This window comes from Centroberyx gerrardi, chromosome 6 (genome assembly GCF_048128805.1).
Source record: "Centroberyx gerrardi isolate f3 chromosome 6, fCenGer3.hap1.cur.20231027, whole genome shotgun sequence".
In the NCBI taxonomy this organism is placed as follows: domain Eukaryota; kingdom Metazoa; phylum Chordata; class Actinopteri; order Beryciformes; family Berycidae; genus Centroberyx; species Centroberyx gerrardi.
In genome coordinates this window covers 3,382,523-3,397,033 of record NC_136002.1, presented here as the reverse complement: position 1 = coordinate 3,397,033, position 14,511 = coordinate 3,382,523, and the positions used below count along the sequence as shown (strand labels likewise).

Genomic DNA, 14,511 nt, shown 5'->3' with positions numbered 1-14,511 from the left:
TCAGGTTCATTTTTTTTCTACCTACACGTGTAAACGCACCATTTAAAATCCACTGAATAGCCGTTTTTAGCATTTTAATACCAATATTTTGGTATATATTTTTCTATTAACGCTAAAAAGGTCATGGGCTGAAGTAACTGGACGTTGAGATTTTAAATAAAAATATGTAAAACACTGAAAATGCTATAGTCTCATCCTTCCATGACAATGGGCTACAGTGCATTGGTACCCAGGTATAAACCAGGGTTTCTGTTAGACTTATTTTTGCTGGCCAACATGGCTGGTAAGATAGAACATTTACTGGACATGTAGGCTTAAATAGGCTAGAATACATTTAAATAGCAATAAACAATACAAACCAAATGCAATGATCCAACAGATGCATTTTGTTGATAATCAAGTCAACAAAAAGGAAAGTTTATTTCTTGCAGGCCTTTTGGTTGTCAGTATGAACGATGTACGATTAAAAATAGGCTTGCTATTGCACATGAACTAAGGCCATCAAAAAGGGCTATGTTCATACTATTAACTGAAAATGATTAAAACAGCAATTATATATTAAAAAAGAGGCTAAATGATCAATGCATCCAAAACTGATGTTTGCTAAATTTCCTCTTATTTTCACCATGACTTCATATGATTGAAGTGTTCTGGTGGAAGAGTCCTGCTGCCTTCATGCGCTCCTCGTAAGCTCGTACTTCTGAGTTTGACATTCATAAATACAACTTGTTGTGTATTCAAGAGTTACTTTGTGCTGCAATGGCAGAATGAAGAGGAGAATATTCACATCAGTTTTGTAATTGATTTTTAGTTTATTGGCTAAAAGTTATATATGTGTGACACCTTGATGTCCAGCAAAAATGACTTTATTGGGTCATTCAAGCACGCTCTACCTGTAATTACAATATTTCTGACAGCATTTGAAGGCAGCATCGGCTTGCTACTGTGTGGCAGTGTAGAACAAGTCCGGAAAATCTAGGACATAATGAGGTAAATATTGGTCTTTTGGCTGTATGTTATGTAGACATACAAACTTCACTGGTGTTTCAACATAAGGGTGAACAGATAATGACAACGTTTTCATTTTTGGGTGAACTATTCCTTTAACAGTAGGGGCCCAAACAAGCCCAAACCTGCACATAATATAAGTTTGTCTCGGCAACAACTTTTATATATCATGTAATTAGGCGATTGATTGATTTGTCATATTGTCCTATAGACATTTTGGCCGACAATATTTTTATTTGTCAGACAACTGCACATTTTACCAGCCAAAAACCGGCATATGTGTGAATGCCTGTCTGGCCAGCGCGTTCTCTTTTTTTTTTGCATTGATCAAGTGAGCGCCATCAAAACTCCATGGAAACAATTTTCACACATATGATTACTCACATATCTGGATGAACTGAAAGCATTCATTGTGCAGTGTCGTGAGTCTGTTTTTCCATGGGATATACAAATAGGAAAAGATATTGACAGCTACTGGTCAGAAACATTTGCATAGGCTATTTTCAGACAAACCACGCCGAGGAATCCCTTCAGAAAAATCCTGCGAGAGTGTGTCGCCTGTGTGTCGGAGGGATAAGGGGAGAAAAGATGAGATCAGTGCGTGCGTACAAGCACATTCCAAGAATTCCAAGCAGTAAATTCACGATGACTGGAGAAACCTGTCCTGTTTCTAATTGTCCTTATTGACTATGTCCCAGTAATATTTTATATAATCAAGTAATGGCTAGGCCTCCATTTTCCCCCTGTATATATTATTGCAAATACACAGACCCTGACTTGGTTGTATTGTTTTTAGTTCCAAAGATGAAAGTCTACAGTATGGAGTTTTTATTCCTTTGTTCATTAGGTTATTTGTTTTGCTATGGATGCCGACATCAGCTGTAACGCCATGCGCTCTCATTGGCGTCTTTGCTTGGCTGGCGAAGCCTTTCTAGTGCAGACAATAGCTGCGAATGATGATCCCATCTCTTCATGGTCACCCTCTGAAACACGGTTTCTTTTCTATATTGCTTTTGCTTTCAGTTATAAATATTTATCATGGACTGAAGAGTGAACATCCCAGGATATTTGTCTATTTTAACTTTGAATTAGGCTACAAGAGCTGCCCATACATTTTTTTTTAAAAAATCACTGAAATAGCGATTCCCTAAGTAAAAGAAATAATCACTTGTATGAATGGTGGGCTATGCAACGCTGTGTGAGAGCACTGCTGAAAGTCTGGCTCCATAGTTCCAAACCTCGCCTTCAAGTTTAATTGCATATTCAATGATTTTTAGTGTTGATCATATAAAGATACATCAATATTTGATAGAAAAAATGTATAAACTGGCATAATTAACCATATCAATGATGTATTTCAATTTCTGCTTGTCTATTTCAAGGCTTTGTGCTTGCTTTAAAGCTTTGAATGCATGGCTAAAACACAACTTCAATGGAACCAGTGTGGACAATGACCAGTGTAGACTTGGTGTTACAATGGTTGAACACCATGAATCCACCAATAACACCAGGCAACAGTAAACATGTCATCTTCCCCCTAATGGTGGAAGACGACCTGTTGTTGGGGTCATTGGGGAGCATACAACTTGCTCACGTTGCTACATTGTGAAGACAGTGTGACAACCCTCAAAAACGTGTTCCTTTTGACTCTTTGATTCCTCTCCCTAATCCATGACGCCATTTGTTTTGCGCGAAGAATTGAAAGTGCCCGTCCCTAATCCTTCCAGTGTCGTGTCGTCTTATCTGCAGCCTTCCTCTCTGATAGTCTTAACCAGCACAAACCCATTAAGTCTTCCAGGAGCCTGATCTGCATGGTAGCTGCTTTGCAGGGAAAATTGTATTTCTGATGGTAAAATTTCATTCATGGTTCTAGAAATAATGTGTGTAAATAATGTGTGTAAATAGGTTGGACTCTGCAATATGTCCCTGTTCCTCAGGTCTAGCCCTGCAGTGATGGGACCGGTTTGATCCGACTCGCCGTTCCCTCATCTGCTGCCAGTCTCTTTAAACACAGTGCTCACAACTCTTCATTAAACACCATGGCTTGTGGCTTCTCTCTCTCTCTCTCTTGCTCCCTCTCTGAGCATCTCTCCCTTGGTTTTCTCCCTGTCCTCTCGTCACCATGGCAGCAGTGGTGACAGCGGTCCAGATGTAAGGCTACGGCCGGGTCTCTTCAAACAGACAAATGAATGCCGCAGCTTCCCGTGGTTCAAAGAGAACCCAAGCCCAATCAGTCAGTCAAGAAACAAACACATCTATTTGTACCGACCTGAAATAGGCATCTATGTCACTCTGTCCGGACAAAAAATAAGTCTATCCTGTATGTAAATGCATGCTGTTTGGTTTTTTTAAAGGTGAATTTGATGTATGGATTTTTATCAGATGCTATGTTCCTCATTAGAGGAGAGGAAAGGCAAGACTGGTACAGCTTGGATATATGCTTTCATGTATCGGATAAGAACAGAATCGCAGGATTAGCAGGGTTAAAAATGACTGAAGACAGTTTTGGAGTTGGGGGTTTTCCCTATTTGGCCCAGTTCAGTAGAACTGGGCCAAACTGGGCATTTTGCCTTAGTAGGAATGAGCTTTAATTTCATTGTTCTAGTGCAAGTTCTAATTTTCAATTGGATAGAGGTGTTGCAGTCATACGGTTTTCATTATGTAGAAAGAAAAATATACCTAGAGAGCTGGGGGAATGACATGATGCTGAAAACCCCATCACCTGAAGAACAAACAAAATGCTGATTTGATGCAGCCATGCCAGGACTTCTTGCAGATAGATAGATGGATAGATAGATAGATACTTACTTACTTACTTACTTTATTGTCTTCCAAGAGGAAATTTGTTTTCACAACCTGTACACAGAAACATTAAAGAACAGTAACACATGATATTGGCATCAATAACATATTTCCTGTTCGGAGGGAACGTTAAGTAAAGCTGCACTAGTTGAGGACTAGGGATGTTAATGATTAATCGACGATTGGTTAATCACCGTTAACAATTTGATCTATCAAGCATATATTCATCGATAATGTACGTTATGTGCTATTTCTAATTTTTTTCGGAAATTATTTACCGCCACAAGGGCGCAATTTAACTTTCACCACCTATACAGAGGAAGAAGAAAGCCAAGCAAGCGGGCGGAAGCATTACACCCGAAAAGACAACAGTGTTCATTGTAAACATTGTAATACAAAGTTGAAATACAGCACCTCTATAAGCACAATGAAAGAGAATGCATTCCCCCTGCTGGCGAAGTTGGCGCGACACTATTTGTGCCTCCCGACCCAGGACAGCTGTTCCCCCGGAGCGTGTGTTTCAGCGGATGGACTGACTGTCACCGCTGCGCACTGGACTCATCCCTGACCACGTAGATACGCTCTTATTCTTAAATAAACCAGTAGATTGTCGCGCCATTGTTTCCAATACATAAACTGTGGCAGCGCCACAATATCGGCACGGCCGGCACAACATAAACAGTTAATCAATGTATAGAAATTGATCTAAATCTCTCTGTAATGCGTCTAATGTGCGCATCACGTCATGTTTGTCATTTGGCGTTGCAGTAGCTCTGTACTCAACCTGACAGTCCGTCTCCCATTCTGAAAACGTTCGTAAAAAAATACAAAATTCCACAATTTCTCCGAACTCGCATGTGTTGTAACGGTAAAGAGTAACTTGATACTTTTCAATCGGACAATTCTAACGCTGCTCAACACTCAGAAAGTTAACATGAGTGCAGTGCAGAGACTTCATTGCATATTCCACCAGTTGGGTTCCGTTGGACACAATGTAAAGACAATTTAAAGTAATGAACCCTAAAGAAAGTACATTTTCAGCCTGTGGGAAACACTGACGTCCGTTGTCGGGGGTCCCGACGCTTTTGAATTATGCTTGGTTGAGTAACTTGAATAGGCCTAAAGACAGGTGTAAAAACACGCATTTTGTATTTTTTATTTTCTATGTCAAAAGCTGTTTTTTACATAATGATTAATCGATGAATTGGTCATTGATTTGATTATTAAAGTCACCTCATTTACATATGTATCCCCAACCAATAGGCGCATCGAATGGAACTGTTTTTTTTGTCATATACTCACATACACTGTACAGTTTGTCTATTGCTGTCGTCCCTCATTAGAACTACGGTTGTTCATCTCATTAGTTTGAGATTTATACAATGCTCAACATTGACATTCAGCACCACTCAGGGACACGATCTGAGGCACCGGACTCTGGCTGGAGGAAGTTAGAAGTTGCTAGTTCTAAAGTAGAGTTTCCACGATAATAAGGCAATCCAATGCATTTTTCAATGCCTCTCTACCACTTTGAACTTTTCTGTTGCTTTTGTCTCTCACAATGTGTGTTCTGTCGGCAGGGACATTTTCTGTAGAGCTTATCGTTCTTTCTCACATCTCGCTCAAATCATTAAATATGTGTTCAAAACACACTGAAAAAAAAAAGGAACTTGGTTAATCCGGTTGTTTAAAAGCCAATAGTAATGATTCATATTGTGGCAAAATGTGTGTTCATTCTGACTCTCCAGGATTGACAAGGGGACTGATACATTAGTTTAATAATTTTCCTAATTTGACCATTTGGAACCACTTCCAATTTGGATCCGTTTATTGAAGTCCAAGCCTGCCTTGGGTCACAGACGGCAGCGTTTTTCAAGTTGATACTTTATGCTGTTGCCAGCCAAGTTTGATCAGTCAATCATAAAAAGGGATTTTGAGGGCCGTCAATTATTTTGACCCAATCCAACATTGTCCCATGCATGGCTCACCAACCCCCCTTCCCCTCTTCTGCAGTTAGCCGAAAAGAGAAAATAAATTATGCAGCAGGCAATACAGAAACAATGTCCTTTATATCCACTCCATTTAAACTGTCCTATTTTCTGTCTTTGTTTATTGAAAATCACTCCTATAACTCAATGGGAAACACATCAAGCACAATGAACTACTTCCTCATTTGCACGTCCATTTTTATATGTTTTTGTAGTCTTATCAATGCTAGTTCCACTTCTCCCTTGATGCCTTCCTGTATCCTGTACTCCCCAGTCACTCAGGCAGTAAATTAGATTTGGAGGTAAAATTCTCTTTGATTCATGCAAGTCTTCACTGGGCTCCAGATAAGACCTCATTGAGACTGGAGAGGCCATTGACTGATATGCTTTGCAATGGTTTTGTATTCTTATGCTGATCGCTTCAGCAGCGCTTGTTCATCTGCTGTGCGCTTAAATGCCTGGACACACAAATGGGCACACACACACACCTCTGGCTGGCTTCAGCGGTGACTAACACCTTGGGTGTGTGGATTGTTCTGCCAGCCATCACACTGCCATTGCGTGGTCAAGGGGGACTTGTGTATTCTGTCAGTTATTAAGTCGGTTTCCTCGAGGCTCCGGGCCCATTCTGTTCTCGACACAGGTTTAAAAGGCAGGAACACGGTGAGGCTCAACCCGCGGGCCAGAGTTGTGGCATTGTGTGGGGAAATGAGTAATCACTTGGGTGGAATTAACTCATAACTCGCAGGTCTAACAGCCATGCTATGCAGGTGCCATTTGAAATGCTCCCTTAACATTCAGTTGAACCCAATACACGGCTCATGTCGCAGTGCATCTGTTGGCATCGTTCTAGTCGAGATTCGTCTAGATCCAGTTGTCAGTGGCTGACCTGTGAATTTTCCCCATCTTTCCCACCATCTTTCCCAACACCCAAAAAACTTTTCCTTTTGTGTATAGCTGGTCAAGCTGTCATGGCCTCCCAGTAAGCCATTTTTCCTATTTAACCTCAAGCCCTACATCATTCTACAGTGTTTCCTCTAGGATGTTTTTTTAGCAGCGGGGGGAAAGGGTTTTGTTGTACCTGGGTGGTGCGCGCGCGTAGTACGCCGGCGGTCGGAGTGGAAAATGCAATCAGGAATATTTTAATACATAGCTTATATAAACATCGTTGGCAATTATTTTACAGACGTTTATTGAAGTAACGTTACCGGTATTATGATTCACTGAGTTCGCTAACGTTACCTAGCTAACGTTAGCTGGAACATTATTTCACGATATATTATTAATATTAATAATAATTAGTTGGCCATGAACATCAATAGAGAATACATTGCGAATGTAAAATCTATCTAACTTAACGTTAGCTAGTTAAATCTACCTTTCTCTCTCTTTCTTTTTCTCTTCTTTCTCTCTCCCTCTCGCCTCGGCCGGGTGTCGCCACGTGTCGCCGCTTCCTGTATCCGTCGTTTCAAATTAAAAGCCCTCTGCAGAGTCGTGTAATTGCGGCTTCATGACATTTAATAAAATTCTGAAGCAGCGGCGGCAATAATTTTGCAGTGGCGGGCCGCCGCTGCAAAATGTATATAACGGAAACTCTGTTCTACAACACCACTGCAAGCTAGGTCATAGACTTTCACCAAAGCATTGGCTTCCAAAAAAAGTCTTGACGAGATGAGGAACCTGCCTCTGTTTATATTAACTGACAACTTCAACCAGGGCTTGAAAAATACAAACCTCCATTGTTTATAGGGCTGTCAGTCCTCCCTAAAAATTAAATTTGATTATGAATTGCCTGAAATATAAAACTCTTGAGCCACTACCTTTCTTTATTAGTTTAGGTTCATCCTAAAGTGTATGGATACCACTGAAACCAGCACTGGATCTGACTGTCGCCAAATTGGTTTGTTGCAATGGTCGTTACGATGTGACGACACTTCACAAACTACTTCATGAATCGCATCTGATCATTTTCTGGTTACGTTATCAATTCTTTGCTGTTCCTGTTTGTCGAGTCAGAAATAACTAATGTCACCTGGTCTGTGGTTACAAAGTAAGTATAGCAAGTAAGTCCGTCCGTTAGCAACCTCAGTTTATTTCCCTCACACCATTTGCAAACCATGACTGCACTGCCTTCCTCCCTGTATTTACTGGTATACTTTGATGGCCTACAAATAAGCTGATACAGAGTTGACTTTTCAATCGCATGCAAACAAATTTAATTGAGGTTATATGACTTTGCATATTACACAGAAATGGTAGATAGAAAACATTATTATTAAGTGTGCGAGTTAGTCAACGAGTACAATCTTTGCTAACACATTGTAGGAAACACTGACACTGAAACACAATCAGGGTCAAAAATGATGCTTAAGTTGCTTTTCAGTTTGGTACTGTTTGTTTTTTCTTGACTCTGAGGACTTTAACTATAATTTAAAATGTAAAAACGCGATTCCTTCCACATTTAAAAGCTGCATCTCAGTTGAAATCCCCCTGCCCACTGCCCCCTACCCTCTCTGTTGACGGAAACGCACTATGCTACAAAACGATTTATCTGCAGACTTCCTCCACAGGCAGCCTATGAATTGACTCTGTCAAGCTCCTACATCTTTCATTTGACCCCATCCAAATAGCCAATCAATTTATGACCAGTCTGCAATATGGAAATCAGAGATGCCCCAAGCTGAGCATGAGGCTGATCTTAAATGGCATGTTGGAGAAGCAGACATTAGCTTTTTATGGCAACATTTTCCACAGCTAATGCATTTTGAAGCCCCAGCTGTCCTGTTTAGGTGAAACGTGTCTGAAGGCTATGATATTATCTTAGTCTCTCTCTCTCTCTCTCTCTCTCTCTCTCTCTCTCTCTCTCTCTCTCTCTCTCTCTCTCTCTCTCTCTCTGCTGCACAGAAACTGCAATGAAGAGAAAATGAAATAGCATTTTAACATTCATTTGGATCAATTATTCTGCGTATAATCTGATCCCTGGAAGTAATTGTAATATTTAAGCTAAACAATGTATTGGTTTCAACTTTGCTAATTTTGTTTACTTACATTGAAAAAAATATGAATCTCACTTGCATATTAAAGGGTAATTTCTTTTTCATGTGATAGAGAGATGTTGCCTTGGTCTGAAAGTAGTCTATGCCTCCAGTGAAATTGCTACATGGCTCTGCTCTCTGGTAATTGAAATTCAAATATTAATGAATTTATCTTCTGCAAATGCTTAATTAATGGAGAGTCATAGAGGGAACTGCAACATGTTTCTAAAATCATTACTAAATTGATGAAATTCTTAAAGGTAATGACAAGTAATACATGATATAATAATTGTTTTTCTGTCCATATAGTGCCGTCCAAATATATGACTTTTCAATGCCTGTGTTTTTAGAATTATTAACCAGTACACATTCTTTCTAGTCCCACATCTTATTCATGGTGATGACATAAGACCTAATAAATTATCTATTTATTTGAATGTGATCTCAGCTCTCTGGCTCCCTAGTTGATCAGCTGCCTTCATCTCTCCTATGGAGAGTACAGTAAGGTTAGCAAGCAGAGCTTTTAGCACAACACACACATACATAGAAGCACTACTGTAATTGATTATAAAATGCCAGAGTATGTGTTGTCCTATTCCAAATACTACGCAAATACTCCACACAGAGCCACGTACATTGTAGTCCTTGCCAAAGATGTGAATGTTCCCCATACTCTATAGCAGTATTGTCCAGTCATGTGCCGTAGAGGGCCAAGAGTCTGCAGGTTTTCCTTCCAACCAAACACTACAGAAGATGCTCTGTAGTCTACGGTTTCATCTTTTGGCCAGTTGAAATAATTTTTGCACTTAACCCGCAAACGTAATGCTCGAGGCGAGCCACGCTGCCCATGGCACAGTTGAGATCACATCAAGAGACAGCAGCCCGACTCATCCAAATTTGAAATCGCCAGTGGTAGCAACAGTTTTCTTTGTCTTTGTGACTTGGACATGTTGACACACGTGGCACTGCCGTCACACCACTGAAATAAACACAGTGTCAGGCAGATGGACAAGGAGTAAGGCATGGGACAACTGAATGAAAGGCAATCTATTTATGTGTCAAATTTCATTTCTCACACAAACCTCTGAATGTAACTGGAGTGTGCATGTGTAAAAGCACATTCCAAGTTTTCCATGAAAGTTTACTAGTATTGTTTGTTTTTTTTACATTTAGTTAATCTCAATCATTTTACTGGTCATTACCTGTTATAGTTTTGCCTTTTTACATGCTTGACCGATTTTGTTTTTTTTGTTTTCATCATGGTTTTGAAATGAAAATGTTGAGATGGATTTTGTTGTAATTTTTATTTCCAGAATAATTATTGCTTTACTTTACTACTTACTACTTTATTTATGACACAATATAACATATTGCACCAGAGTATAGCCAGAGGCTATTTTGCATCTGTCGTCCCTGGGCTGGAGCCATCAACACATTAAAGTACAATAATACAAAGCACATAAACTAGTACACTAAACAATAATTCTAATGTATTATTTACCCCGTAAAGTGCAAAGGTCATTCATGTAAGTGCACTATAATATGCTAAAAAATAAACAATCAATAATATAATAAAATCTCACAGGATTTCATTCAGAAGCCTGACCATATAACCATATCGCACAGAATTGGTTGTGTTTTTTCACCAGTGTGCTGCACTCCCGGACAGTGGCTGGTAGAGTGTTCCCTAAGTGTGATGCTTTAATGTAAGAATGGCTGTTCAAATTCTGTAGACCGCAAGATTACAGCGTACGGTTTCATAACTTTGGTTCTGTAAGGCTGCAATCGATGTCATCAGCACTGCCATGTTGGGCAGGCTCGACGTCTCTGAGGCGTCTCTGGGGTGATTTTGTCAGGGTTGCATAATGGTCAGAGTGACCGTCCCATACTTGTTTGAACAACTACATATCCTGTTAAAGTGTCCTTGCGCAAGACACTTCCTCAAGTGAACTCCTACCTGCTCCCTAATGGTGAGTTATTTTGGATAAAAGTGTTAGGTAAATGATTAAAGTCCCCATGAAATGAACTCCCATTACTTGTACTTCCTGGAGAACAGAGTATCTTTAATGGTGACCTCATGATGCATCAGTAGGTGTAAATAAAAATTCCAACCAATAAAACCATGACAGATTTTTGAACAATCCTGCCCCTTCACCCCTCTCATCAAATAAAACTGCCTTTCTCTCCCTGACTGATATTCCATCGGTTTACACTTCTGAACGATCCCTCACTGGGTTATGTCCCGCCCCAACATCCTGTTTCAACACGAAATGCACCAATCATGGAAGTAAAGATGTCGTTTCATGGGCTCTTTAATTTAGCGTTAGCAGTGGCGAACAGTTTTGGTATTTTACCACACAACGAGATCTTAAATGACACAACAGCCATCTGATTTACAGGTCCATTAAGTAATCTGTGACTTTTATCGACCTCTGTCAGCGACCAAGGGATTACCACAACATCCACAGGTCTCTGACACAGATACAGATACAGATTAAACAGGAGTACTTGTTTATTTAGCCTGTTAGAAAAGCAGTTCCAACAATTTTATATACATAGAACATCATAAAGATGCAGCAGATATGCAGCAGATGGGGAAATCTGCTTGTGTAATTTGCATAGAAAGGGCATGATTTGACTTCCCTATTTCCAAGCCACAAATGAGCATGTTCCGCTGTCTGTGACCCGCTGACATGGACACAGTTCACTAGCTTACTGACTGCAAAGTCACCTCCCCTGGGCAGCCAAGGCTGAGATCCACACACACAACAAGCAATGACACAACACACCACACACACATACACTGAAATTTAGTGAGTGGGCAGGCACAGCTCCAGAGCCTGTCCAGTGTCATGCAGTGCAGTGCATCCAGGACAGCTTGGTAATATAGCAACAGCGCCACCTAGCCTGGCCCCTGGACTTGCTAGATACTGCACTTTTTACTAGGGCTGATGCTGATATTTTTTTTGTATTGAAGCACTTGTATTTAATTTGACCATTTTCATGCCAGGAAACTACAAATATCCAGTGTTTCCCTCAGGATATTACTCTTGTCAGGGTGGAAAAGCCTCTGAAGCAGCATTTAGACCATCATGGGACACTAAAACTCTCCACTGAAACCAGACTAATTAATTTAATTTAGGGTTTGCAGCTTTTTAAGGCAGAGTGACTCACCACACGTATTCAATAGTAGGGGAAACTCTGGGATACATTACTGCTTTTAAATGAATGAATTTTCAGAAAAAAAGTTATTGAGCAGTTAAATAAAAAATAAAAAAATGTGAAAAAAAAATTATGTTATTGTACATTTTACAGACTGGTTTTATGTTGCTGAGGCCAGGGAGGAACTTCCATTATGACTCCGACTGGTCGATATCGGATAAAAAAAAAAAGTTAATGGCCAATAATGGCAAACCAATACACTAATTCTTACCTTAAAGGACTGGATTGATTCTAGACCAGTGGGCCCCATGTCCCACATGTATATTTCCTCTTATTCCTCTTCAGACACTGCATTAAAGCACAATGGGTAGCAAAGCATTTTCATAAAATGTGAATTGAGTAAATTTTGGAGGTGCCATAGGTAGATCTACAGATACTCTGGAAGTCTATAGCAGAAAGTCACAATATGATGTAATAAATAAAAGTTCAATGACAACAAAGTATGACATGCCACACACTTTTCTAGAAATAGCATTGGCTTAAACATAAACAACAATTTAAAAATGTCATTACAAAGTGCAAATAATAGCTTCAATGGAGAGCTTGTCACATTTTTGTATCATGCAACCTTTTTCCGACAAAATCCAAATAGTTTTTGAGAAATTAATTCCTGTAGTCTTTCAAAGTTTTTCAGGTTGTAGAGAACTGGGAAGCTTTGAATGAGTGTAATCAAATTCTCGTCCATTTTGCACTTGCCAGGCGGAACTATTGTCCATGAAACAAAATCTATAGGGAAATAAGAAGTTCTACAGTGTCAGATCTAGAGTGTGAACATTTTCTAACGTCGTCTGCCCCATGTGTTTTGTGTGCTCAGGTGATCTACACCTCGTTTGGAGGCTCGTCTAAAGGCCTGCACTTCAACAACCTGATCGTGGGTCTGGTGCTGCTGACCAGAGGGCGCGATGAGGAGAAGGCCAAGTGTAAGTCGTGTAACAGTTTAGCAGGGAGGTTCACACTCTGTCGGTTCTGTCTTCCTCTCTAATTGCCTCCATGTATCAAATCTATCTGTGTAGGGATGCTTCCATCCAACTGTCAAGCGAATTTTAAGCAAATCATTGAAATGGCACAAAAAAGGGAATTGCATGCTTTCTATGAGCTGACTTGAAGTGAATACATTGGCTGCCTGAATGTCTTGGAAAAATGACACATCCACCTGAAAAATGGAAAGAATTGGTTTGTATTGGGCAAGTTGTTATTGTTCTTTAGTGTCAGCTAATGTTGGTCATATTTCATGTTTTCATCTGAAGAAGAAAACAAAGAAATGCAATTGGTGATATTCTAATGTACCAACTATATTATACAACCGCAACAGAGACTTACACATGTAGAAACAACACACATGATATTCTAATGTACCAACTAATGTTTATACAGCCATGATGGAGACTTATACACTTACAGAGGTTGTGGTGGACAGATATATTTTACAGAGAACATATCAGAGCATCTGAAGCCACTTTCAAAATGTTGTGCAATGAGATAGAACCCAACTTATTTCATTATTATTTGACAAATGTATGTTTATCGCTATTTATCACACACGTTCTTTATCAACAAAAAAAACGTTTCCATCTGTACTCTGCTTTTCTCTTTCTTAGCCTGTTCATCTCTCTCTTTCTCTCTCTCTCTCTCTCTCTCTCTCTCTCTCTCTCTCTCTCTCTCTCTCTCTCTCTCTCTCTCTCTCTCTCTCTCTCTCTCTCTCTCTCTCTCTCTCTCTCTCTCTCTCTCTCCCTCTCTCTCTCTCTGTCTGTCTCTCTCTCTCCATTCTCTGTCTGGTGGTTGTGATCGATGTGTTGCAGGGCGTCAAAGCCATCAGGACTGTACTGACACTGTAGCCTCTATAGTCGTCACTGCTGCTTCTGCTACAGAGCCTGCCTGTCTGTGATAAGGATTAACTAACACTCTGTGTGTGCGTGTGTGTCTGTGCGTGCAGACCTCTTCAGCCTGTTCGCCAGCGAGCAGGGCGGCTATGCTGCCAGGGATGACATGGAGGCGGTCCTGCGGGTCCTGGATGGGGAAGTCCCACCCTCCCTCAGGAAGTGCTTCAGCGAGGTCAGCACACACACCCCATCCCTGTCCCCAACACCACCGCCTGTCTATCACTCTGATGGAGGACTGGCTCCTGATACATGCTCTTCTAGATCCAATGAGGTTTCCACATTGGTGCCCACACCGCAGTAGACACCAATGGCGCAGAAACAGCAACGCTTCGACACTGAACTATAAATCAGTCTTTACACAACGCACACAATGCAAACACAATGTGTAGGGATGTGCTACATAGGTCTACACAGTGCGTCACATAGAGATATTTCCACCCACAGACCTACCATTTAACACAGACGTTCAACAGTCATACAGAGAAATCCATCGCACAAGAGACAGAGAGACCAATTTCTCCACCCACAGTAGCCTCAAAAGACCGGAATGCAATGCAGCCACAACACGTCGCGTTT

At 40.4% G+C, this 14,511-nt stretch overlaps 1 protein-coding gene across 2 annotated transcripts in view; it reads left to right on the top strand.

Moving 5' to 3' along the window:
* Nucleotides 1-14,511, top strand: part of usp32 (ubiquitin specific peptidase 32) — a 68,439-nt gene that overhangs the window by 11,319 nt on the left and 42,609 nt on the right. For both annotated transcript variants that reach the window (XM_078284184.1, XM_071922161.2), the window contains exons 3-4: nucleotides 12,870-12,975; nucleotides 13,989-14,107. In XM_078284184.1, coding sequence (XP_078140310.1) covers nucleotides 12,870-12,975; nucleotides 13,989-14,107 — 225 coding nt within the window. The remainder of the gene's footprint in view (nucleotides 1-12,869; nucleotides 12,976-13,988; nucleotides 14,108-14,511) is intronic.